The 20,494-nt window shown below is 45.3% G+C and overlaps 2 protein-coding genes, 1 non-coding gene and 1 pseudogene across 5 annotated transcripts in view; 3 read left to right on the plus strand and 1 right to left on the minus strand.

Moving 5' to 3' along the window:
• LOC121557522 overlaps window positions 1-10,152 on the minus strand; it is a 47,101-nt pseudogene extending 36,949 nt beyond the window's left edge.
• Window positions 6,974-7,047, plus strand: trnap-ugg. The gene has a single exon. It is a non-coding gene; the product is annotated as a tRNA-Pro (tRNA).
• LOC121557521 (39S ribosomal protein L41, mitochondrial) lies at window positions 9,289-10,702 on the plus strand. Of its 2 annotated transcripts, none has more exons than XM_041871122.2 (2): window positions 9,289-9,393; window positions 10,097-10,702. In XM_041871122.2, exon 2 carries the CDS (start codon window positions 10,135-10,137, stop codon window positions 10,540-10,542), a length of 408 nt encoding a protein of 135 aa, XP_041727056.1. In that variant the 5' UTR covers window positions 9,289-9,393; window positions 10,097-10,134; the 3' UTR covers window positions 10,543-10,702. The 2 variants fall into 2 exon arrangements, with proteins under 2 accessions (XP_041727056.1, XP_041727057.1); XM_041871123.2 differs by lacking the exon at window positions 9,289-9,393 and adding an exon at window positions 9,441-9,740.
• An 844-nt stretch (window positions 10,703-11,546) lies between these two features.
• Window positions 11,547-20,494, plus strand: part of LOC121557519 (testosterone 17-beta-dehydrogenase 3) — a 59,785-nt gene continuing 50,837 nt past the window's right edge. Inside the window, exons 1-2 of one of the 2 annotated variants that reach the window (XM_041871120.1) lie at window positions 11,547-11,993; window positions 12,062-12,242. In XM_041871120.1, the coding sequence (XP_041727054.1) occupies window positions 12,074-12,242 (169 nt within the window). In that variant the 5' untranslated portion in view covers window positions 11,547-11,993; window positions 12,062-12,073. The remainder of the gene's footprint in view (window positions 11,994-12,061; window positions 12,243-20,494) is intronic. The other variant, XM_041871119.1, reaches the window with a different exon arrangement.

Consider the following 20,494-nt stretch of genomic DNA (forward strand, 5'->3'; position numbering starts at 1 on the left):
GATGCACTTATTGATGAAGCCAGTGACTGATGTGGTGTACTCCTCAATGCTGTCTGAAGAATCCCGGAACATGTTCCAGTCTGTGCTAGCAAAACAGTCCTGTAGCTTAGCATCTGCGTCATCTGACCACTTTTTTATTAACCGAATCACTTGTGCTTCCTGCTTCAGTTTTTGCTTATAAGCAGGAATCAGGAGGATAGAGTTATGGTCAGATTTGCCAAATGGAGGGCGAGGGAGAGCTTTGTATGCGTCTCTGTGTGTGGAGTAAAGGTGGTCTAGAGTTTTTTTTCCTCTGGTTGCACATTTAACATGCTGGTAGAAATTAGGTAGAACGGATTTAAGTTTCCCTGCATTAAAGTCCCCGGCTACTAGGAGCGCTGCATCTGGATGAGCGTTTTCCTGTTGATTAATGGCCTTGTACAACTCATTCAGTGCAATCTTAATGCCAGCATTGGTTTGTGGTGGTAAATAGACAGCTATGAAAAATATAGATGAAAACTCTCTTGGTAAATAGTGTGGTCTACAGCTTATCATAAGATACTCTACCTCAGGCGAGCAAAACCTCGAGACTTCCTTAGTATTTGATTTTGTGCACCAGCTGTTGTTTACAAATATACACAGACCGCCGCCCCTTGTCTTACCGGAGTCTGCCGTTCTGTCCTGTCGATGTAGCGTATAGCCTGCTAGCTGAATGTTATCATTGTTGTCGTTCAGCCACGACTCCGTGAAACATAAGATATTACAGTTTTTAATGTCCCGTTGGTAGGATAACCGTAATCTTAAATCGTCAATTTTATTCTCAAAAGATTGAACGTTGGCTAATAGGATTGATGGGAGAGGCAGTTTACTCGCTCGCCGTCGGATCCTTACAAGGCACCCGGATCTGCGTCCACGATATCTCCGTCTCTTCCTCACGCGAATGACGGGGATCTGGGCCTTGTAGGGTGTCTGTAGGATATCCTTCGCGAACGCCTCGTTGAAGAAAAATTATTCGTCCAATGCGAGGTGAGTAATCGCTGTCCTGATATCCAGAAGCTCTCTTTGGTTATAAGAGACGATGGCAGAAACATTATGTACAAAATAAATTACAAATAACGCGGAAAAACACACATAATAGTACAATTGGTTAGAGGGCTGTAAAACGGCAGCCATCTTCTCCGGCGCTGTCTATCACATATGGTGATAGACAGCGGTGACTATGGTCCCAGCTGCCTTGAGATCATTGACAAGATCCTCCCATGTAGTTCTGGGCTGATTCCGCACTGTTCTCATGATCATTGCAACTCCACGAGGTGAGATCTTGCATGGAGCCCCAGGCCGAGGGAGATTGACAGGTCTTTTGTGTTTCTTCCATTTATAACCGCGATTGATAATAGATAGTACTGTGCAGCCGTCTTCATCGACCTGGCCAAGGCTTTCGACTCTGTCAACCACCGCATTCTTATTGGCAGACTAAATAGCCTTGGTTTCTCAAATGACTGCCTCGCCTGGTTCACCAACTACTTCTCAGATTGAGTTCAGTGTGTCAAATCGGAGGGCCTGTTGTCTGGACCTATGGCAGTCTCTATGGGGGTGCCACAGGGTTCAATTCTTGGGCCGACACTTTTCTCCGTGTATATCAATGATGTCGCTCTTGCTGCTGGTGACTCTCAGATCCACCTCTACGCAGATGACACCATTTTGTATACATCTGGCCCTTCATTGGACACTGTGTTAACAAACCTCCAAACGAGCTTCAATGCCATACAACACTCCTTCAGTAGCCTCCAACTGCTCTTAAACACTAGTAAAACTAAATGCATGCTTTTCAATCGAACGCTGCTGGCACCCGCCCACCCGACTAGAATCACCACTCTCGACGGGTCTGACCTAGAGTATGTGGACAACTACAAATACCTAGGTGTCTGGTTAGACTGTAAACTCTCCTTCCAGACTCACATTAAGAATCTCCAATCCAAAGTTAAATCTAGAATCGGCTTCCTATTTCGCAACAAAGCCTCCTTCACTCATGCTGCCAAACATGCCCTCGTAAAACTGACTATCCTACCGATCCTTGACTTCGGCGATGTCATTTACAAAATAGCCTCCAACACTCTACTCAGCAAATTGGATGTAGTCTATCACAGTGCCATCCGTTTTGTCTCCAAAGCCCCATACACTACCCACCACTGTGACCTGTACGCTCTTGTTGGCTGGTCCTCACTACATGTTCGTCATCAAACCCACTGGCTCCAGGCCATCTATAAATCACTGCTAGGCAAATCCCCGCCTTATCTTAGCTCATTGGTCACCATAGCAGCACCCGCCCGTAGTCTGCGCTCCAGCAGGTATATCTCACTGGTCATTCCCAAAGCCAACACCTCCCTTGGCCGCCATTCCTTCCAGTTCTCTGCTGCCAATGACTGGAACGAATTGCAAAAATCTCTGAAGCTGGAGACTCTTATCTCCCTCACTAACTTTAAGCAACAGTTGTCAGAGCACCTTACCGATCACTGCACCTGTACACAGCCCATCTGAAATTAGCCCACCCAACTACCTCATCCCTATATTGTTATTTATTTTGCTATTTTGCACCCCAGTATCTCTATTTGCACATAATCTCTTGCACATCTAGCATTCCAGTGTTAATACTAATTGTAATTATTTTGCACTATAGCCTATTTATTGCCTTACCTCCATAACTTGCTACATTTGCACACACTGTATATATATTTTCTGTTGTATTTTTGACTTTATGTTTTTTTTTTACCCCATATGTAACTCTGTGTTGTTGTTGTTTTTATCGCACTGCTTTGCTTTATCTTGGCCAGGTCGCAGTTGTAAATGAGAACTTGTTCTCAACTGGCTTACCTGGTTAAATAAAGGTGAAATAAAATAAAAAAATAAAATTTGCAAATAATCGCACCAACTGTTGTCACCTTCTCACCAAGCTGCTTGTCGATGGTCTTGTAGCCCATTCCAGCCTTGTGTAGGTCTACAATCTTGTCCCTGACATCCTTGGAGAGCTCTTTGGTCTTGGCCATGGTGGAGAGTTTGGAATCTGATTGATTGATTGCTTCTGTGGACAGGTGTCTTTTATACAGATAACAAACTGAGATTAGGAGCACTCCCTTTAAGAGTGGGCTCCTAATCTCAGCTCGTTACCTGTAGAAAAGACACCTGGGAGCCAGAAATCTTTCTGATTAAGAGGGGGTCAAATACTTATTTCCCTCATTAAAATGCAAATCAATTTATAAAGAAAAATGTGTTTTTCTGGATTTTTGTTGTTATTCTGTCTCTCACTGTTCAAATAAACCTACCATTAAAATTATAGACTGATCATTTCTTTGTCAGTGGGCAAACGTACAAAATCAGCAGGGGATCAAATACTTTTTTCCCTCACTGTACATACAGGGAAAGGAACACAGCGGCATGGGTGAGACATCATGGGTGTTTGACACAGACAAAATACAAGAATAAACACACACACACACACTCCCCATGGCACACACACATTTTTAATGTACACTAACCTGCTGCATATTCCCCAGGATCTTCTGTCCCAGCAGATGGATGAGTCTGGTCACAACCTGTGGATACCTCCTCCTGATGGAGCTGAGGGCCCCCTCAGGCAGCGTGGCTAGCTCAGAGTCCCTGATGGCGTGCACTGTAGTGGCTCGGTTCATATGGGTCAGGGCCTCCACCTGAGGACCCCACAAGTTCAATGAACAACAGTTAATAAAGGGTTTCTATCTCTTGAATGTAGAGTTAAATTAGTCTTGTCCCAGATGCTATGACAATGGTTGACAAGGATTTGACATGATAGCACAAAAAGACCTGGGACCAAGCTAGAGTTAAATACATAAACCATAAAGAATATGGGATTCTAGAACACTCACCAGCCCAATGAGGTCACTGCGACCATACACCCCAGTCAACGCCTTCTTCCCATCATCCTTTGCGATGACAGAACGCAGGCGGCCACTGAGGACAATGAAGGTACTGTCTGACTTGTCTCCCTGCCTAGGAACAGGTGGGTATAGAGGTGAGACAGAGGAACAGTTAGAGGACATGAGACTATTCAGCATACAGACACAGCCAATTTCTTTGTCATGTTGCTTTGATGCCAATGTCCATTCTAGTGTTCTATACAGACGTAGGATCTTAGTTTGATCACCATGTTGCAGAAGAACATGTGGTGAGTTTGAGGTTTGAAAAGGCTTATGGAGTTTGTAATTCCATTTTGAAATTTCAGACGTGATTTTCCCTTAAGAAAAATGTATCACCCCCTAAAAAAATGTCCATGAATTATAATCCACATAATAATCCACATTTCCTGTTGCTGCAGGATTATTTTCCTGCTGTAGCAAACTGGCTCAAATTAAGATCCTACATCTGTATGTACTTCTATGCTATTCAGCAGGCACCTGTAGACAGCGCGGCCGGCTTCCAGAGCCATCCAGTCCAGAGCAAAGTCTATCTGCCTGACGAATGATGACACTCTTCACCACGGTGTGAGACATGTTCAGCACCACCCTGGGCTCCTCGCGCATGATCCTACATAGACACACATTCACATGTTCAGATAGCAACTACTGTGCACAAAAACATGCACACCAACAGGGGGGACTCTGGGACAAAGATGAGAATTACAGTGACAACATTGCCATCAGACATTGACAGAGAGTGTCTGTGTGTGTCTGTGCACAGGGGACACATACTCATAGAAGGCAGCTTTAGATATAGACACTGAAGATGAGGGGTCACCGGTCAGCACGGCCAGATGACCCACCATCTCCCCCGGGAGGGTGAGAAACAGCAGGGTGTCCTCCTCACGGTCGATTGTCCTCTGGTACACATGGAGCACCCCCGAGATCACAAACTGCACTCACATCCTGCCAAAGGGAACAGAGACACAGATGTACATCATGTCAATGGGTGCGTCCTAAATGGCTCCCTATTCCCTATGGGCCCTGGTCAAAATCAGTGCACTATATAAGGAATAGGGTGCCACTTCAAACGCATAAATGAACCACTTATAATATGCAGAGACAAACGGATGACTTTGACCGTTTCTGCCAGTGCTGCTGAGAGAGAAGAAGCAGATGTTGTAGTGAGCTGAGCTCTAGCCTCAGGGCTATGTACCACCACCAGCATGCAGACAGACAGGCTGACCTGGTCGCTCTGGCTGTTCACCACACAGCCAGCTTTGACCTGACGAAGTCACTCTGCCCTCCAGCAGACTGATGTCCTGACAGAGAGAGACAGAGAAGAGAGGGTCAGAATATACACACTGGCTCTATGGCAGGAATGTCCAAACTCTCTGGAGGGATGCAGTGTGTCCCGGCTTCTGTTCCAGCCCAGCTATCAGGTGTTAGTGCTGGACTGGAACAAAAGCCTGCACATTGTGTGTCTCTCCGGGGCCAGAATTAGAGATTCCTGCTTCTAGTGTATACTGAGACCCAGAGGGAGCCATGCAATACCTGCAGTTGAATGAGGCGCTGCAGGTCCTTCTTGGCAGCCTGGAAGATGGTGTTGACCTTTCTGTGGTGGACGTGACCTGACTGACTTTCTCCAGCCTCTTGGTAGTGGTACACAGCAGAGGGAGTGTGTACCATAGTCACACTCTTCTTCAGAATATATGAGAGAGAGAGAGAGAGAGAGAGAGAGAGAGAGAGAGAGAGAGAGAGAGAGAGAGAGAGAGAGAGAGAGAGAGAGAGAGAGAGAGAGAGAGAGAGAGAGAGAGAGAGAGAGAGAGAGAGAGAGAGAGAGAGAGAGAGAGAGAGAGAGAGAGAGAGAGAGAGAGAGAGAGAGAGAGAGAGAGAGTCTGTAGCTCAATTGGTAGAGCATGGCGCTTGTAACGCCAGGGTAGTGGGTTCGATCCCCGGGACCACCCATACGTAAAAATGTATGCACACATGACTGTAAGTCGCTTTGGATAAAAGCGTCTGCTAAATGGCATTTATTATTATTATTATCTTCCAATTGGGAGTAGTTTTTTGGGGGAAAGTTACCTGAATTATGGAACCCTTTGCAATACCAAAGCATAAAATATCATTCAATGCCATGATGCTGACATTGACCAGTGAGATGACCATCCCATAATAACTGACCTGTGTTGCAGGGCCCCTTCTCATGGTCAGCCTCTTCAGACCGGGAATGCTGTCTGTGTAGACCCCTGTTAGGGTTGGTTTCACCTATCACACTGTGCACTGCCACCAAGGGGACTGCCTGGCTCTCCTGAAACACAACACACACAGAGAACCATGAGGTTTATGCATCCCCTTCAAAGATTAAATACCCAGTCATTAATCTCGGTTAACCCACAACTAAAGTCTCATGTAATTGGTCAGCTGCTGGATTAAGTTCTGGGTCCATAAGTGTTAAGAGAAGAGATGAAGAGATGCTAGAACTAGTAGTGGAACCAGAACGAGGAGCTCCACCCTCTCTCTTTACAAGTTACAGGCAAGTCTATGGGCTGAATGTCCCCTCCCCTTCCGAGAATTTGAAAGATGCTAAAACCTGCAAAATCATGATTTGTCCAAATAACCAGACGAAAAACCCAAGCACCGAAACTATTGCTGCTCGTTAGCTATCGGTAGCCATAGTATAAATACAGTATCTGTGTCTGTCAGATCTACGGTACGATTTATGCTTACGTAGTCTGCCCACAAGATTACCCAGTCATGGATCATCTTTCATTATTGAGGTCTCTGTGTGTGTGTGTGTGTGTGTGTGTGTATGTATGTATGTGTGTGGTGTGTGTGTCTCATACCGCATTGAACAGCTCGGTGGTGAGGCCTAGGTAGTTGTGAAGGGCTAGGAAGGTCACTCTGTGCAGGCGCACCATGATGATCTAGAAAGGACAACAAAAAGTAACAACGGTAGAGCAGTACAGCCAGGCTGTGTCCCTGAAAATGTTGTATCTTGCGGTTAACAGAATAATGTTTCAATTGCATACAAACCAGTCAGGGGTGTAATCTCCAGTATTAAAGCCCTGTGTAGCTCAGTTGGTAGAGCATGGCGCTTGGAACGCCAGGGTTGTGGGTTCGATTCCCACGGGGGGCCAATATGAAAAAAAAGGTATGCACTCACTAACTGTAAGTTGCTCTGGATAAGAGCGTCTGCTAAATGACTAAAATGTAAAAATTTGAGAGATATTATATAATGGCTGATTTCCCGGTGTACAGACCACATCCCAAATGGCACTGAATCAGATGGGCCCTGGTAAAAGTAGTGCACTATATAGGGAATAGGGCACTATTTGGGATGCATCCTAGGACAGTCTGTCATTAATAGTAACAGTACCTGGATAATGCGGACCAGAGTCTCTGGGTATTTCTCAAACACACACTGGAAGGCAGCAGCTGGAAGACGCAGTATGGTAGAAGGGGTTGCAGCTCTGGCAGATCCAGTCTTGTAGGGGGCTGAGTGACCCTAAGATGCATTGGGTGGTAGAGGACGACAGGAATTCATTCTATCTTAGTTCAGTGGTGGCTGGTGTCACTTTACATCAGAGGACGGGCTCATTGTAATGGCTGGAATGGAATAAATTGAGTGGTATCAAAAGCATCAAGCACATGGTTGTCCATTCCAGCCATTACTATGAGTCGTTCGCCCCTCACCAGCCTCCTGTGTCTTAGGTACTTATCAGAGTGGAGCGGATACATAAACATGCGCTAGCTGAATCAGAGAGTAAATGACAGAGTGGAAAGCGAAACAAAAGTACAGTGATGACATCCAGGATACTGAGCAGACTGTGGACACTGTCTCCTGGCAACACCTCCTTCACAACCACATCTGTCCCATCCTATAACAACAAAATACATCTAATTTGCATTTGACTGTCATATTTTACATACATAATACATGTAGTTGTAAATGCATCGTAATGGCGGAGATCCCTTCACCTCATGATCTTGGGATGAAACGTTTGTCAAAGATGGAATACAATTTCCTTTCTATCACTGCAAATACCTTCCTAATGTTCCTATTCATTATGAGGTGAAATAACATTGGCTCCAGTACCAGATAGATATAGCATGTGGGGACCTTACACTCATGTATGCTGAGCTCCAGACGGCCATCTTGCACCACGTAGATGCTGTCGTCGATGTCCCCAGGACGGAAGAGTGGCTCCATCTCATGGAGCTGCACAAACACCATGTGACGACACAGCTCCAGGAACAGAGGCTTCTCAAAGTGGCCCAGGACCCTGGTGAGATGGATTACACAGGGGTTATCACTCATAGGCTTTGCTAACACAACTGTTGGTAATGCAACACTTTACAACATGACAACCCATCATTTACTCAGTCTAGGTGAGGGATACTCAAATCTGGACCTTGAATCCAGGTACACTTCTGGGTTTTGTTTTTACCTGGTAGTTAAATGAACTCACCAGGTGCCCCGGGTCTAAACCACTCCCCCAGACTTTTTTGGTTGTTTGTTGTTATTTAACACGTTTTTTTTTAAACCTTTATCCAGGCAGTCAATTGAGAACAAATTCTTATTTACAACGATGGCCTGGACTAAAGAGCAAAAATGATCAGTGTAACTGGACTCGAGGTTCAGATTTGAGTATCCCTGGCTGTAGTCACAGAGAGAAGTGCCACAGTGTGACTGTCTGCTGCACTTTGTAACCAGACACCCTCTGGCCACTGCACTTGCATACTTGAATAGACTCACCCACAAACAAGGAGGCTACACTACACACCACTGTAAACAGATTGTTCGTGACAGGCATAACAATGCTTTAAAGTAAAGTAAAATAAGGCCTGTATAAGACCTGAGTATATCAAATATCAAATTTGCCTGATCTAGCCTAGTTCATCAAACACTCAGCAGGTACATTTCAGGATTGTTTTCAAGATCTGGACTTTTTGCCTAGCTGTGCCTTGATTAACAAACTGACAAAACAGACAATTCACACAGGCATACCACTCTACTGACGTTTCCCTTGCCTTAATGTGTCTATGGAAGAAATATGGAAGAATACGACTATATTTCCAATCAATTACGTTTAATCCCAGATATTAAATTGGTGCTCATAAATCCTGCAGTGGACGGCTATATGGCCACTTGTGTCACAAGTGCCACAGAGCTCAATAGACTGACAGACAAACAGACGAAGTCCGGCTATGCGGTTTTGTAGCCATGCAGTCAAATAAACTCAAAGGATTTGCACTACACTGGTTAAATGAAAATATGATCACTTACTGGCTCGTATTACCAAACGTTCCACTTTACTCTCCACTGTCAACGTTTTGTACACATGTATTTTCAATCCAATTCACTGCCAGTATCTGGAATTTCAATTGGCTACCACTGACTGAATCAAACCAATAAGAAAACGTTTTATTCTGACGTCGGGGTCTTCAAGTGCGCTCTATCTTCCGGTGGGCACTGTTCAAGGTGAGTGTATAGAATTTCCACATTATCGCTAAAGTGACATTAATCGAAGTCATGTAGCTAGTGCCTGTCGTGGTTTTTACTCAAATGTTAATCAAGCTAGCTTGCTACTTCAACAATGAATGTCCGTACAGCTGTTTAGAAACCGAGAGTGTGTTGATGACCCATGTGTTTTGCTAGCTACGGTAGCTAGCTAACTAACGCGTGCTATCAAAATACATGGGACAAAAACCATCTAACTAACGTTAGTTATAACAGCTAGCAACGAAACTATGCATAGAGGACAATGTTCAGACGTTTTTTCAATTATTAGCCATTTCTTCAGGAAGAATCACAACATCGAACATGTGGTAATTAGTGTCTTGTCTAACGTTAACGGTACAAGCATGATAACATATCGACCGTTAATTACTAATAGCTAGCTAAAAATAGTTAGCGAGAAAGCCAAGCAGTAACGTTAGTAGGTAAACAATTGACTCATTTGCACACAGGGTAGTAAACTGAAGTAAAGCATATACCAATTGATTTCTCATTCTTCATCTTAGTCTCATTTACTCAATTTAAACTAACGTGAAAGAACTGATACAAATAAAGGTAGCAAGGTTCACCACAGTGAGGCAATAACGGCAGTGAGCTATTGTTTCCATAGTAGGCTTAAACTAACATTATCAGTTGTAATCTCACCCATTTCATTGACTCCATACAGATTTGCCGTCCAGCTCGAGACCAAAACTCTTCGATGCGATGGGTGTATTGAGTGCTCTTCGAAGGGGCCTTGTGAGAGGAGCAGATCGAATGGCTGAATTCACCAGCAAGCGTGGCTCAAGGACTCACTACAAAGGCAGAGGGGCACAGCCAACAGGAGTACTGACCTCCAGCAGAAAATTTGTTCCAGTACAGGCAATGATCCCTCAGTTTGTGGTGCCAGACTTGGAGGGATTCAAACTCAAGCCCTACGTGTCGTACCGCACCCCGGCTGGAACAGAGCCCGCTGTCACCCCTGAGGGTCTGTTCTCTGAAACTGTGGCCCCACAGATCCAGAAAGACTTTGAGGAAGGCTGCTTTGATAAGGAACAGCTGGAGAAATACGGGTTTGAACCCACACAGGAAGGAAAGTTATTCAAACTCTACCCCAAGAACTTTATACGATAAGTAGGCCACCCAATCTGATCCATCTGGAAGTCTCTTAGCTTTAAGGATAATTTTGTTTGTGTTGGGAGGTCAAGACGTTGTTTTACTGGACCCTGGTGTATTGTGAATGTGCTTGCTGAAAGTACTAGTATTTGCTCTTCTAATTAAAACATGTATATTATGTTTTACGCTTCTTTAAAAAAAAATCTTACATCAATATGCATGTTGGCTACAGGTTATTAGAATGTAGTCTAGGTTTGCACTGAGCAAAATCATTATGGTCAATTCTTCATAGTACAGAAATGCATGATTTTTATCCAACTAAGCTTAATGTCCACCAAGTCTCACATACACAAAAGAGAAACCTGGGGATCCAAATACAGTATTTGTATTGTAAAATCTATATATACTGAACAAAAATATCAACGCAACATGTAAAGTGGCCTGTGTTTCATGAGCTGAAATACATTTTCCATACACACAAAAAGCTTATTTCTCTCAAATTTTGTGCACAAAATGTTTGCATCCCTGTTAGTGAGCATTTCTCATTTGCTAAGATAATCTGTCCACCTGACAGGCATGGCATATCAAGAAGCTGATTAAACAGCATGATCATTACACAGGTGCACCTTGTGCTTGGGACAAAAGGCCACTAAAATGTGCAGTTTTGTCACACCACACAATGCCACAGATGTCTCAAGTTTTGAGGGAGTGTGCAATTGGCATGCTGCAGGAATGTCCAACAGAGCTGTTGCCAGAGAATTGAATGTTAATTTCTCTACCATTTGTCAGTACATCCAACCGGCCTCACAACTGTAACCACAACAGCCCAGGACCTCCACATCCGGCTTCTTCACCAGCGGGATCGTCTGGGGAGGGTGGTGCTGAGGAGTATTTCTGTTTGTAATAAAGGCTGTTTGTGGGGAAAAACTCATTCTGATTGGCTGGGTCTGGCACCCCAGTGGCTGTGCCCCTGCCCAGTCATGAAATCCATAGATTAGGGATTTATTTATTTCAATAGACTGATTTCCTTCTATGAACTGTAACTCAGTAAAATCTTTGAAATTGTTACATGTTGCGTTTATATTTTTGTTCAGTAATATATACATGAAAGTGCTCTCGAAGATTTGACAAGAAAAAGTTCTGAAAAAATGATTTAAATTGGTGCTGGTTGTTCTGTGTTTTGTTTGAACATTCAAATAAGTCCTCAAGGGTAAAATATCATATGAATTCTTCTCTCTCTGCCTCCTGATTTCATGGGCTTGACCAATGAGACAAAAGTCTCAAAAACTTCTACTTTGCTGGTGTTCCTGCCTGGCAACCCTTTCCCATTGCTCCTCTCTCTCCCTCCTGGGCCTTCACAGTGCAGGCGACCTCCTGTGGGGTCCAGTCCCAGTGCCACACATGCAGCATGTGGTCATCAGACACTGCAAGGTTGGGACAGGGAGATGGGCCTGCTACAGAGCTAGCAGGTATGTAACGTGACGTCCTGCATCATCATGTCGAAGCTGGCAGTGGGAGATTAATAATGAATCCTCAGGTGTCTTCCTGTATGTCTCTCTGTATGGAATTGTCTAGGCTCTGTGGTCTCCAGGTGAAGGCTCATCCAGGGACAGGCAGGACCAGTCGGCCCTGTAGGCCAGGGAGTTGTGGAGGATGTAGGAGGCTAAGACGGAACACACTCCTCTGCTCCCCTCTAGAGGAAGGAGTGAAAAATACAGGTTTGACACTGTCAAAACATTAACTGCTCTTACAATTAGTACTTTACAAAAACGTTTTGTTGAAATGCCCCTTTAAAAATCAATCAGAGAGAGTTGTGGTAAAGGGGTAAGTTTTCATATGCGCATCATGTCCCTGTCTAGCCCCAGCTCCCACGCTTTGCTCGAAGGTGAGGTGAAAGTACCTACCATACTCTGCTGTTGAGATCTCTGTGTGGTTCAGTACAGGGTGACAAAATGCCACAATATTGACTGTTATCCCTGCTTTAAATGGGTTCACAAGAAAATATCCCAATAATCTAAATATGTGTGAATCAACTGTCAAATGATGTAATCTGTGTGGGAATTTGGGGAGAGTATGTGTAAGTTTGCATATATTTGACTCTGAAAAGATTATTCCCAGATGTTCCTTTTTTTATCGCTTTGGTACTATTTTCACAAGTATGTGGTGAATTTTCAAAACTCCAAACTGGCAACACTTGTAACGAAGCCAGTCTTTCATTCAAAATCTTTCATTGTGCAATAATTTTGTTTGTAGACATCTTTCACAACACAACCATTGATCCAAAATATGTGTACTGTGAAATATAATTAGTATATTGGTTTAATCACCAAAACACAACATAATGATATCTTCTCAGTTTAGTTATATTTCATACAATAGCAAAACATTTAAGATACATGTTTCAAAATTGATCTTTGAATGTAGTATGCTACAGTAATTTAAATTACTGTACATTACACTGTTTTCACATTAGGCAATACAGTTGCACTACCCATTAAAATTGACTGAACATCACATTTCCATAATTTCTATCCCATGTGTGATCAAAGATGTGATCATTGAAGACATCGTTCAGAATGTAATCAAATTAAAGAAACAGTGTTTAGCTGGGTGATTTGAAAAGGCATAATCAATTGATCAATAATAAAATAATACTCAGCAAAAATGTTTCTTTAATTTACAATCTGTAGAAACTGAGAATAGAAAGGTTCAAAACGTGTGTAAAACATCACAGCACAGTTGAAAAATATATGGCAATTAGAAATCAGAACTGGATGGTGTTCAGCGATAGATGGGAGGGGTTGAGGGTAGCTAAAGGGTTAAAAAAACATGAAAAATATACTGTGAAATGTAAATTATGTAGGATGTATCAGCTGAAAGTAGAAGTCTAAGGACTGTTGTCCATTAGTTTACTCCAATTAGGAGTGGGGTTATAAAGAAGGAAAATATATTTAATAAATTAAAAGATATACACTACTGTTCAAAAGTTTGGGGTCACTTAGAAGCGTCCTTGTTTTCGAAAGAAAATCTTCTTTTTTTTTGGTCCATTATAATAACATCACATTTATCAGAAATACAGTGTATACATTGTTAATGTTGTAAATGGCTATTGTAGCTGGAAATGGCTGATTTTTAATGGAATATCTACATAGGCGTACAGAGGCCCATAATCAGCAACCATCAGTCCTGTGTTCCAATGGCACGTTGTGTTTGCTAATCCAAGTTTATCATTTTAAAAGGCTAATTGATCATTAGAAAACCCTTTTGCAATAATGTTAGCACAGCTGAAAACTGTTGTGCTGATTAAGAAGCAATAACACTGGCCTTCTTGAGACTAGTTGAGTATATGGAGCATCAGCAATTGTGGGTTCGATTACAGAAACAAAATGGTCAGAAACAAATATATTTCTTCTGAAACTCGTCAGTCTATTCTTGTTCTAAGAAATGAAGGCTATTCCATGCGAGAAATTGCCAAGAAACTGAAGATCTCGTACTACGCTGTGTACTACTCCCAGAACAGCGCAAACTGGCTCTAACCAGAATAAAAAGAGGAGTGGGTGGCCAAAATGACAATGACCCAAAACACACGGCCAAGGCAACAAAGGAGTGGCTCAAGTATAAGCACATTAAGGTCCTGGAGTGGCCTAGCCAGTCTCCAGACCTCAATCCCATAGAAAATATGTGGAGGGAGCTGAAGGTTCGAGTTGCCAAACATCAGCCTCGAAACCTTAATGACTTACATTTACGTGACGCTCTTATCCAGAGCGATTTACAGAAGCAATTAGGGTTAAGTGCCTTGTTCAAGGGCACATTGACAGATTTTTCACCTAGTCGGCTCGGGGATTAGAACCAGCAACCTTTCAGTTACTGGCACAACGCTCTTAACCACTAAGCTACCTGCCGCCCCAGCGTACTTGGAGAAGATCTGCAAAGAGGAGTGGGACAAAATCCCTCCTGAGACGTGTGCAATCCTGGTGGCCAACTACAAGAAATGTCTGACCTCTGTGATTGCCAACAAGGGTTTTGCTCCTAAGTCATGTTTTGCAGAGGGGTCAAATACTTATTTCCCTCATTAAAATGCAATCAATTTATAACATTTTTGACATGCGTTTTTCTGGATTTTTTTGTTGTTATTCTGTTTCTCACTGTTCAAATAAACCTACCATTAAAATTATATACTGATCATGTCTTTGTCAGTGGTCAAACGTACAAAATCAGCAGGGGATCAAATACTTTTTTCCCTCACTGTACGTGACCAATAAACTTTGATTTGATTTGTTGCATACAGTACATCTCTGATCTTGTTAATGTCCGATTTTTATAAAACTTATTGTGAAGTAAAATCATAAGTCATCAACTTAGTAGTACATTCGAGTATAGAACATACTTTTTGTTTCTACTTTACAGACGTACTGTACATTTTCATTACAGTTTTTTTCAATCACTTTGGCAAATTTTTCAGATGTACAGTATTACAAATAAAACTGTAAGCTGATAACACTTGTACTGCCCCCTATCTTATGTTCAGAACTTTTAAGTGTGCATTCATTGGGGTTTCACACATCTTTCACCCCTGAGTCATTTATGCAAAATTAAAGTTTTCTGTGACATACCATGAGCACATTTTGATTAGTCACCAGTACATCAGAAAATGATATGCTCATCATTTAGTCATTTTAACTACCATTAAATACTATAGCAAAAAATACAAGATACACATTTCAAAACTGTTCTTTTTGAAGTGCTGAATAGAAAGAATAGTTGATGGTAAATATAATTTTCTATATAGCATTTGACGATAACTTGACATGCACAATGGCAGGTTATGAGCATGTTGAGAAATATGTCAGTCTTTCAGTTTCATTATCCTTATACAGTACATACATAAGATAAATAATCAGAAATAGGGGTATTGTAAAGCAGTTGACTACTGTAAAAACTTAGCAAGGTGTTGTATGCCATTTTTGGCCCATGCAACATTGTACAAGATCACCTTTTCTATGTGACTTATCAACTGATACAGTATCACCTGTCTCACTACTTGAAATTCATCAGCTAATCATCGGATAATGAATGGAATATATTGTTATACGCAACCCAGGTATTTCAGCATTGGCTTGTACGCTACCGTATATTTTAATCGCTATGGTACTATTTTCACAAATATGTGGTGAATTTTCAAAGCTCTTAGTACAGAACTCCAAACTGGCAACACTTATAACGAAGCCATTTTTACATTCAAAATCTTTAATTGTGCATTCATTTTGTTTGTAGACATCTTTCAACACACAACCATTGATCCAAAATACAAGTTGACTGTAAAATATAATGAGTACACTGGTTTAATCACCAAAATATCCTGCTGCTCTGTATCATTCCATTTCTCCAAACGTCAAATTTAGATTAGGGTGCATTGGGTGTCCATTCCAGTGTTGCCGAGGTGGTGCACTCAGACCGGTTGCTCAGTAGCCCATTCAAATCAGAGCGCCGGAGGGGAGCAACGGGAGGAGACGTGACAGTACCCCCCCCCCCCCTGAACGCGCGGCTCCAGCCGCTGGATGTCGCCGGCCAGGAGAACGACCCCGAGGCCGGTCAGGGCGGTGACGGTGGAAGTCCCGAATTAGGTTGAGGTCCAGAACGTCCCCAGCCGGAACCCAGCTCCTCTCCTCATGACCATACCCCTCCCAGTCCACTAGGTAATGGAGCCGTCCCCCACGGAACCTGGAGTCCAGCAGGTCCCTCACCGCATACATTACATTACATTACATTTGTCATTTAGCAGACGCTCTTATCCAGAGCGACTTACAGGAGCATACGCCGGACTCCCGTCAATGTCCAGGGGCGGAGGAGGCGTACCCCGGGGAATGGCATCCACCAGAGGACCAGGAACCACTGGCATGAGGAGAGACACATGAAAAGTGGGTGAGACACGGTAGTGAGGGGGAAGGAGCAGCCGGTATGATACCTCATTTATCTGCCGGAGGACCTTAAACGGCCCCACAAACCGGGGGCTCAGTTTCTTGCAGGCCAGGTGGAGAGGGAGGTTATTTGTGGACAGCCAGACACGATCCCCAGGCTGGAATACAGGGGCCTCATTGCGGTGGCGGTCAGCTTTTTCCTTCTGCCGACGAATAGCTCTCTGGAGATGGACATGGGAGGCATCCCAGACCTGTCCGGCCCTGTGGAACCACTCGTCAACAGTGGCCGCATCGGTCTGGCTGGGTGTCCAAGGGGCCAGGACCGGCTGGTACCCCAGGACACACTGGAAGGGAGTGAGCCCCATGGAGGAGTGAACAAGGGAGTTCTGGGCATATTCTGCCCAGGGAAGAAACCTCGCACACTCACCCTGCCGGTCCTGACAGTGGCAACGAAGAAACATTCCCAGCTCCTGGTTCATGCGCTCCACCTGCCCATTCGACTGAGGCCTATACCCGGAAGTGAGGCTGGCCGTGGCCCCGATCTTTTCCAGGAAAGCCTTCCACACTCGGGAGGTGAATTGGGGGCCACGGTCCGAGATGATGTCCTCCGGAAGTCCATAATGCCGGAAGACCTGTTGGAACAGGACCTCAGCGACCTGGAGAGCAGAAGGAAGACCAGTTAGTGGGAAAAAACGGCATGATTTGGAGAACAGATCTACGACCACCATGACTGTGGTGAAGCCGTCAGAACGTGGAAGGTCGGTGACAAAGTCTATGGACAGGTGTGACCAAGGTCGCTGAGGCACTGGGAGAGGAACTAGTTTTCCTGCCGGGGCGTTCCGAGGTGTCCTCGTTTGGGCACATATGGAACAGGTATTGACATAGCGGGACACATCAGAAGCCAAGGTGGGCCACCAGTACTTTTGTGCTAGAGAATGCAAGGTGCGCGTAATACCGGAGTGCCCTGCCGTAAGGGTGGTGTGTGCACAGATCAGCAGGCAGACACTGGTAGGTAGATACATGCGCCCCGGAGGGGCGTTGGCAGCCGCCGGGTCCTCCTGAGCCGCCAGGCGGATGTCTTCGTCCGCATCCCAAACGACAGGGGCAACGATGAGAGACGAGGGCAGGATAGGGCCCCCCAGATCCTTCCTTTCTCCGGTATGGTGCATCCTGGAGAGTGCGTCAGATTTCACATTCTGGGATCCCGGGTGGTAGGACAGAATGAATTGAAATCGAGTAAGGAATTGGGCCCACCTGGCTTGACGAGAGTTCATCCGTTTCACTGCCCGTATGTGCTCCAAATTCCGGTGGTCAGTAAGAATCCGGAATGGATGGACTGCGCCCTCCAGCCATTGTCTCCATTCCTCCAGAGTGAGGACCACCGCCAACAGCTCCCTGTCTCCAACTCCATAGTTCCTCTCTGCGGGGGTAAGCTTTTTAGAGAAAAAGGCACAGGGATACATTTTCTCTGGCTTACCATGCTGCTGGGAGAGGACCGCACCCACGCCCTCCTCCGATGCGTCCACCTCCAGGATGAAAGGACGAGAGGGAGCTGGGTGTTTTAGGATGGGCGCTGTGGTGAACCTCTCCTTCAGCCTCTTGAAGGCATCGTCAGCCTCAGGGTTCCAGGTCAGCTTCTGAGGCCCACCCTTAAGGAGAGAGGTGAGCGGGGCGGCTATGGAGCTGAATTACCTGATGAAACGCCGGTAGAAATTGGCGAAGCCCAGGAAGCTCTGTAGGCCCTTGATGGTGGTGGGAACTGGCCATGACCTGACGGCGTCCGTCTTCACTCCTTCCATGAACACCCCCCGAGGACTGATCCTGTATCCCAGGAAGGAGATGGCCTGTTGGTGGAATTCGCATTTCTCCCCCTTCACCAACAGGCTGTGTTCCCGGAGGCAGAGTAGGATCGCTCGGACGTCCCTGATGTGCTCCTCGAACGTAGCCGAGTAGATCAGGATATCGTCGATGTACACCACCACCTGTCTTCTCAGCATGTCCCGGAACACGTCATTGATGAAGGACTGGAACACAGATGGTGCATTGGCGAGGCCGTAGGACATAACGCAGTATGCATAGTGGCCTGAGGTAGTGCTGAATGCAGTGTTCCACTCGTCTCCTTCCCGGATTCAGATCAGGTTGTTGGCACTCCTCAGGTCCAACTTGGTAAAGTACCGGGCCCCTCGTAGCTGCTCGATGGCCGACGGAACCAGATGGAGGGGGTACCGGTGCTTGGTGGTGACTGTAGTCAATGCATGGTCTCAGTCCTCCATCTTTTTTGGCCACGAAGAAGAAGCTGGCGGAGGCAGGAGAGGTAGAGCGTCTGATGAACACCTGTGTCAGGGTCTCCGCCACATACTTCTCCATGGCCTCTGTCTCCGCCATGGAAAGGGGGTAAATGCGACTCTTCGGGGGGTGTTGTCCTTCCAGCAGGTCAATGGCGCAGTCCCAAGGCCTGTGAGGAGGGAGACACGTAGCCTTAGATGAAGAGAAGACATCGGAGAGACCTGCGTACTCACGTGGAATGTTGGGCTGGAGGGCGGACTCCGGACTCTCCACTGATATGGAACTACAAACCACCGGCAGGCAGGTCTTCCGGCATGAGGTAGACCAGGCTGTGATCCTCTTGGTGATCCAAGTGATGGTGGGGTTGTGTAGTCTGAGCCAGGGCGATCCCAAGACGATCCGGTGAAGGGGTGACGTGACGATGTGGAATGACAGCTCCTCGTGGTACACCGAATGGTGATGGTGATGGGGAGAGTGACGTGCATAATGGTGCCTGACCCAAGGGGATGATTGTCCAATGAGGTGACGCGTGTAGCGGAGATGGCAGTGGTACGGTGGGCAACCCCCATTCAGAAACCAGCTCCCTATCTGTAAGGTTCCCCGCTGAGCCAGAATCTATCATTGGAAGATAAGGAATAACCAGTAACCGTTATGGGAACTAAAAACAATGGTTTTGTGATAGGAGATGACGTCACACTCACGGAGCGGCGACGGAGTCATACCGCCTACATAGGGAGCCGCCAGGAGATCTGTGTGCCGCGGTGGTGTAGGGGGTGCTGCACACCTCCATGGGTGAGGACTCGGAATCAGGGCGGCTTCCATAGCTTAGATGGGGTGAGCGTCGAAGCTCCGGGAGGTGTTGGGAACGCCGTCTCTCTTGCAACATTTCGTCAAGATGGATGGACGTGGTGATAAGGGTATCAAGGTCCATCTCATCGTCCCGACATGCGAGTTCAGTCTTAATGTCCTCCTGTAAGCCTCTCCTGAAGGCCGTGCGCTGAGCACGCTCATTCCAGCCCGGAAGACACCGCCACCATGCGAAAGCTCAGAGCGTACTCGGACGCGGGCCCCTCTCCCTGTTGTAGATGGAGGAGACGCTCACCCCCGTCCTTTCCCTCCGTGGGATGATCAAACACCGCCTTGAACCGAGTGAGGAAGGTGGGGTAGGGTAGTGCCACTGCCTCCTCTCCTTCCCAGACTGGACTGGCTCAGTAGACCGGCGAATCAGAGCGCCGGAGGGGAGCAACGGGAGGAGACGTGACAAAGGGTTAAATTTAGGCACTCATTACGAATGGTTATGGTAAGGGTTAAGGTTTGGGATAGGGTTAAAACATTAAGTTTAGGCAATCATTTTGATTGGTTAAGATAAGGATGGAGGTTTGGGATAGGCTTCAAACAAAAACAAACAGTGTTCACGGCTGGGATCAAACACGCAATCGTCTGACCCAGAGTCATGTAATTACATCCATTCAGCAGCCCTGTCCACAACACCTTAGCAAAACCGAAGCTTACTTTATGGTAATAGAGCTCACTTTTGCCCCTAGTGTCCGGTTTTGAAGGTATTTCCTGACATCTTCAGGAAATGGATAGACGTCCAATTTCGACATTAATCTTGAACGAACTCCCTGTCCTGAAGAAATCCAGCATATTTTCAAACACTACAAAAGTAAGTCGTCTTGATTTAGCAAGGAGGCAGCTGTGAGGAAATGCATGAGAGCCTTTCTACATTAACTCATTAATCATTCTGAATTTGATAGAGAGATGTA

The sequence above is a fragment of the Coregonus clupeaformis genome, chromosome 18, assembly GCF_020615455.1.
Source record: "Coregonus clupeaformis isolate EN_2021a chromosome 18, ASM2061545v1, whole genome shotgun sequence".
NCBI lineage: Eukaryota > Metazoa > Chordata > Actinopteri > Salmoniformes > Salmonidae > Coregonus > Coregonus clupeaformis.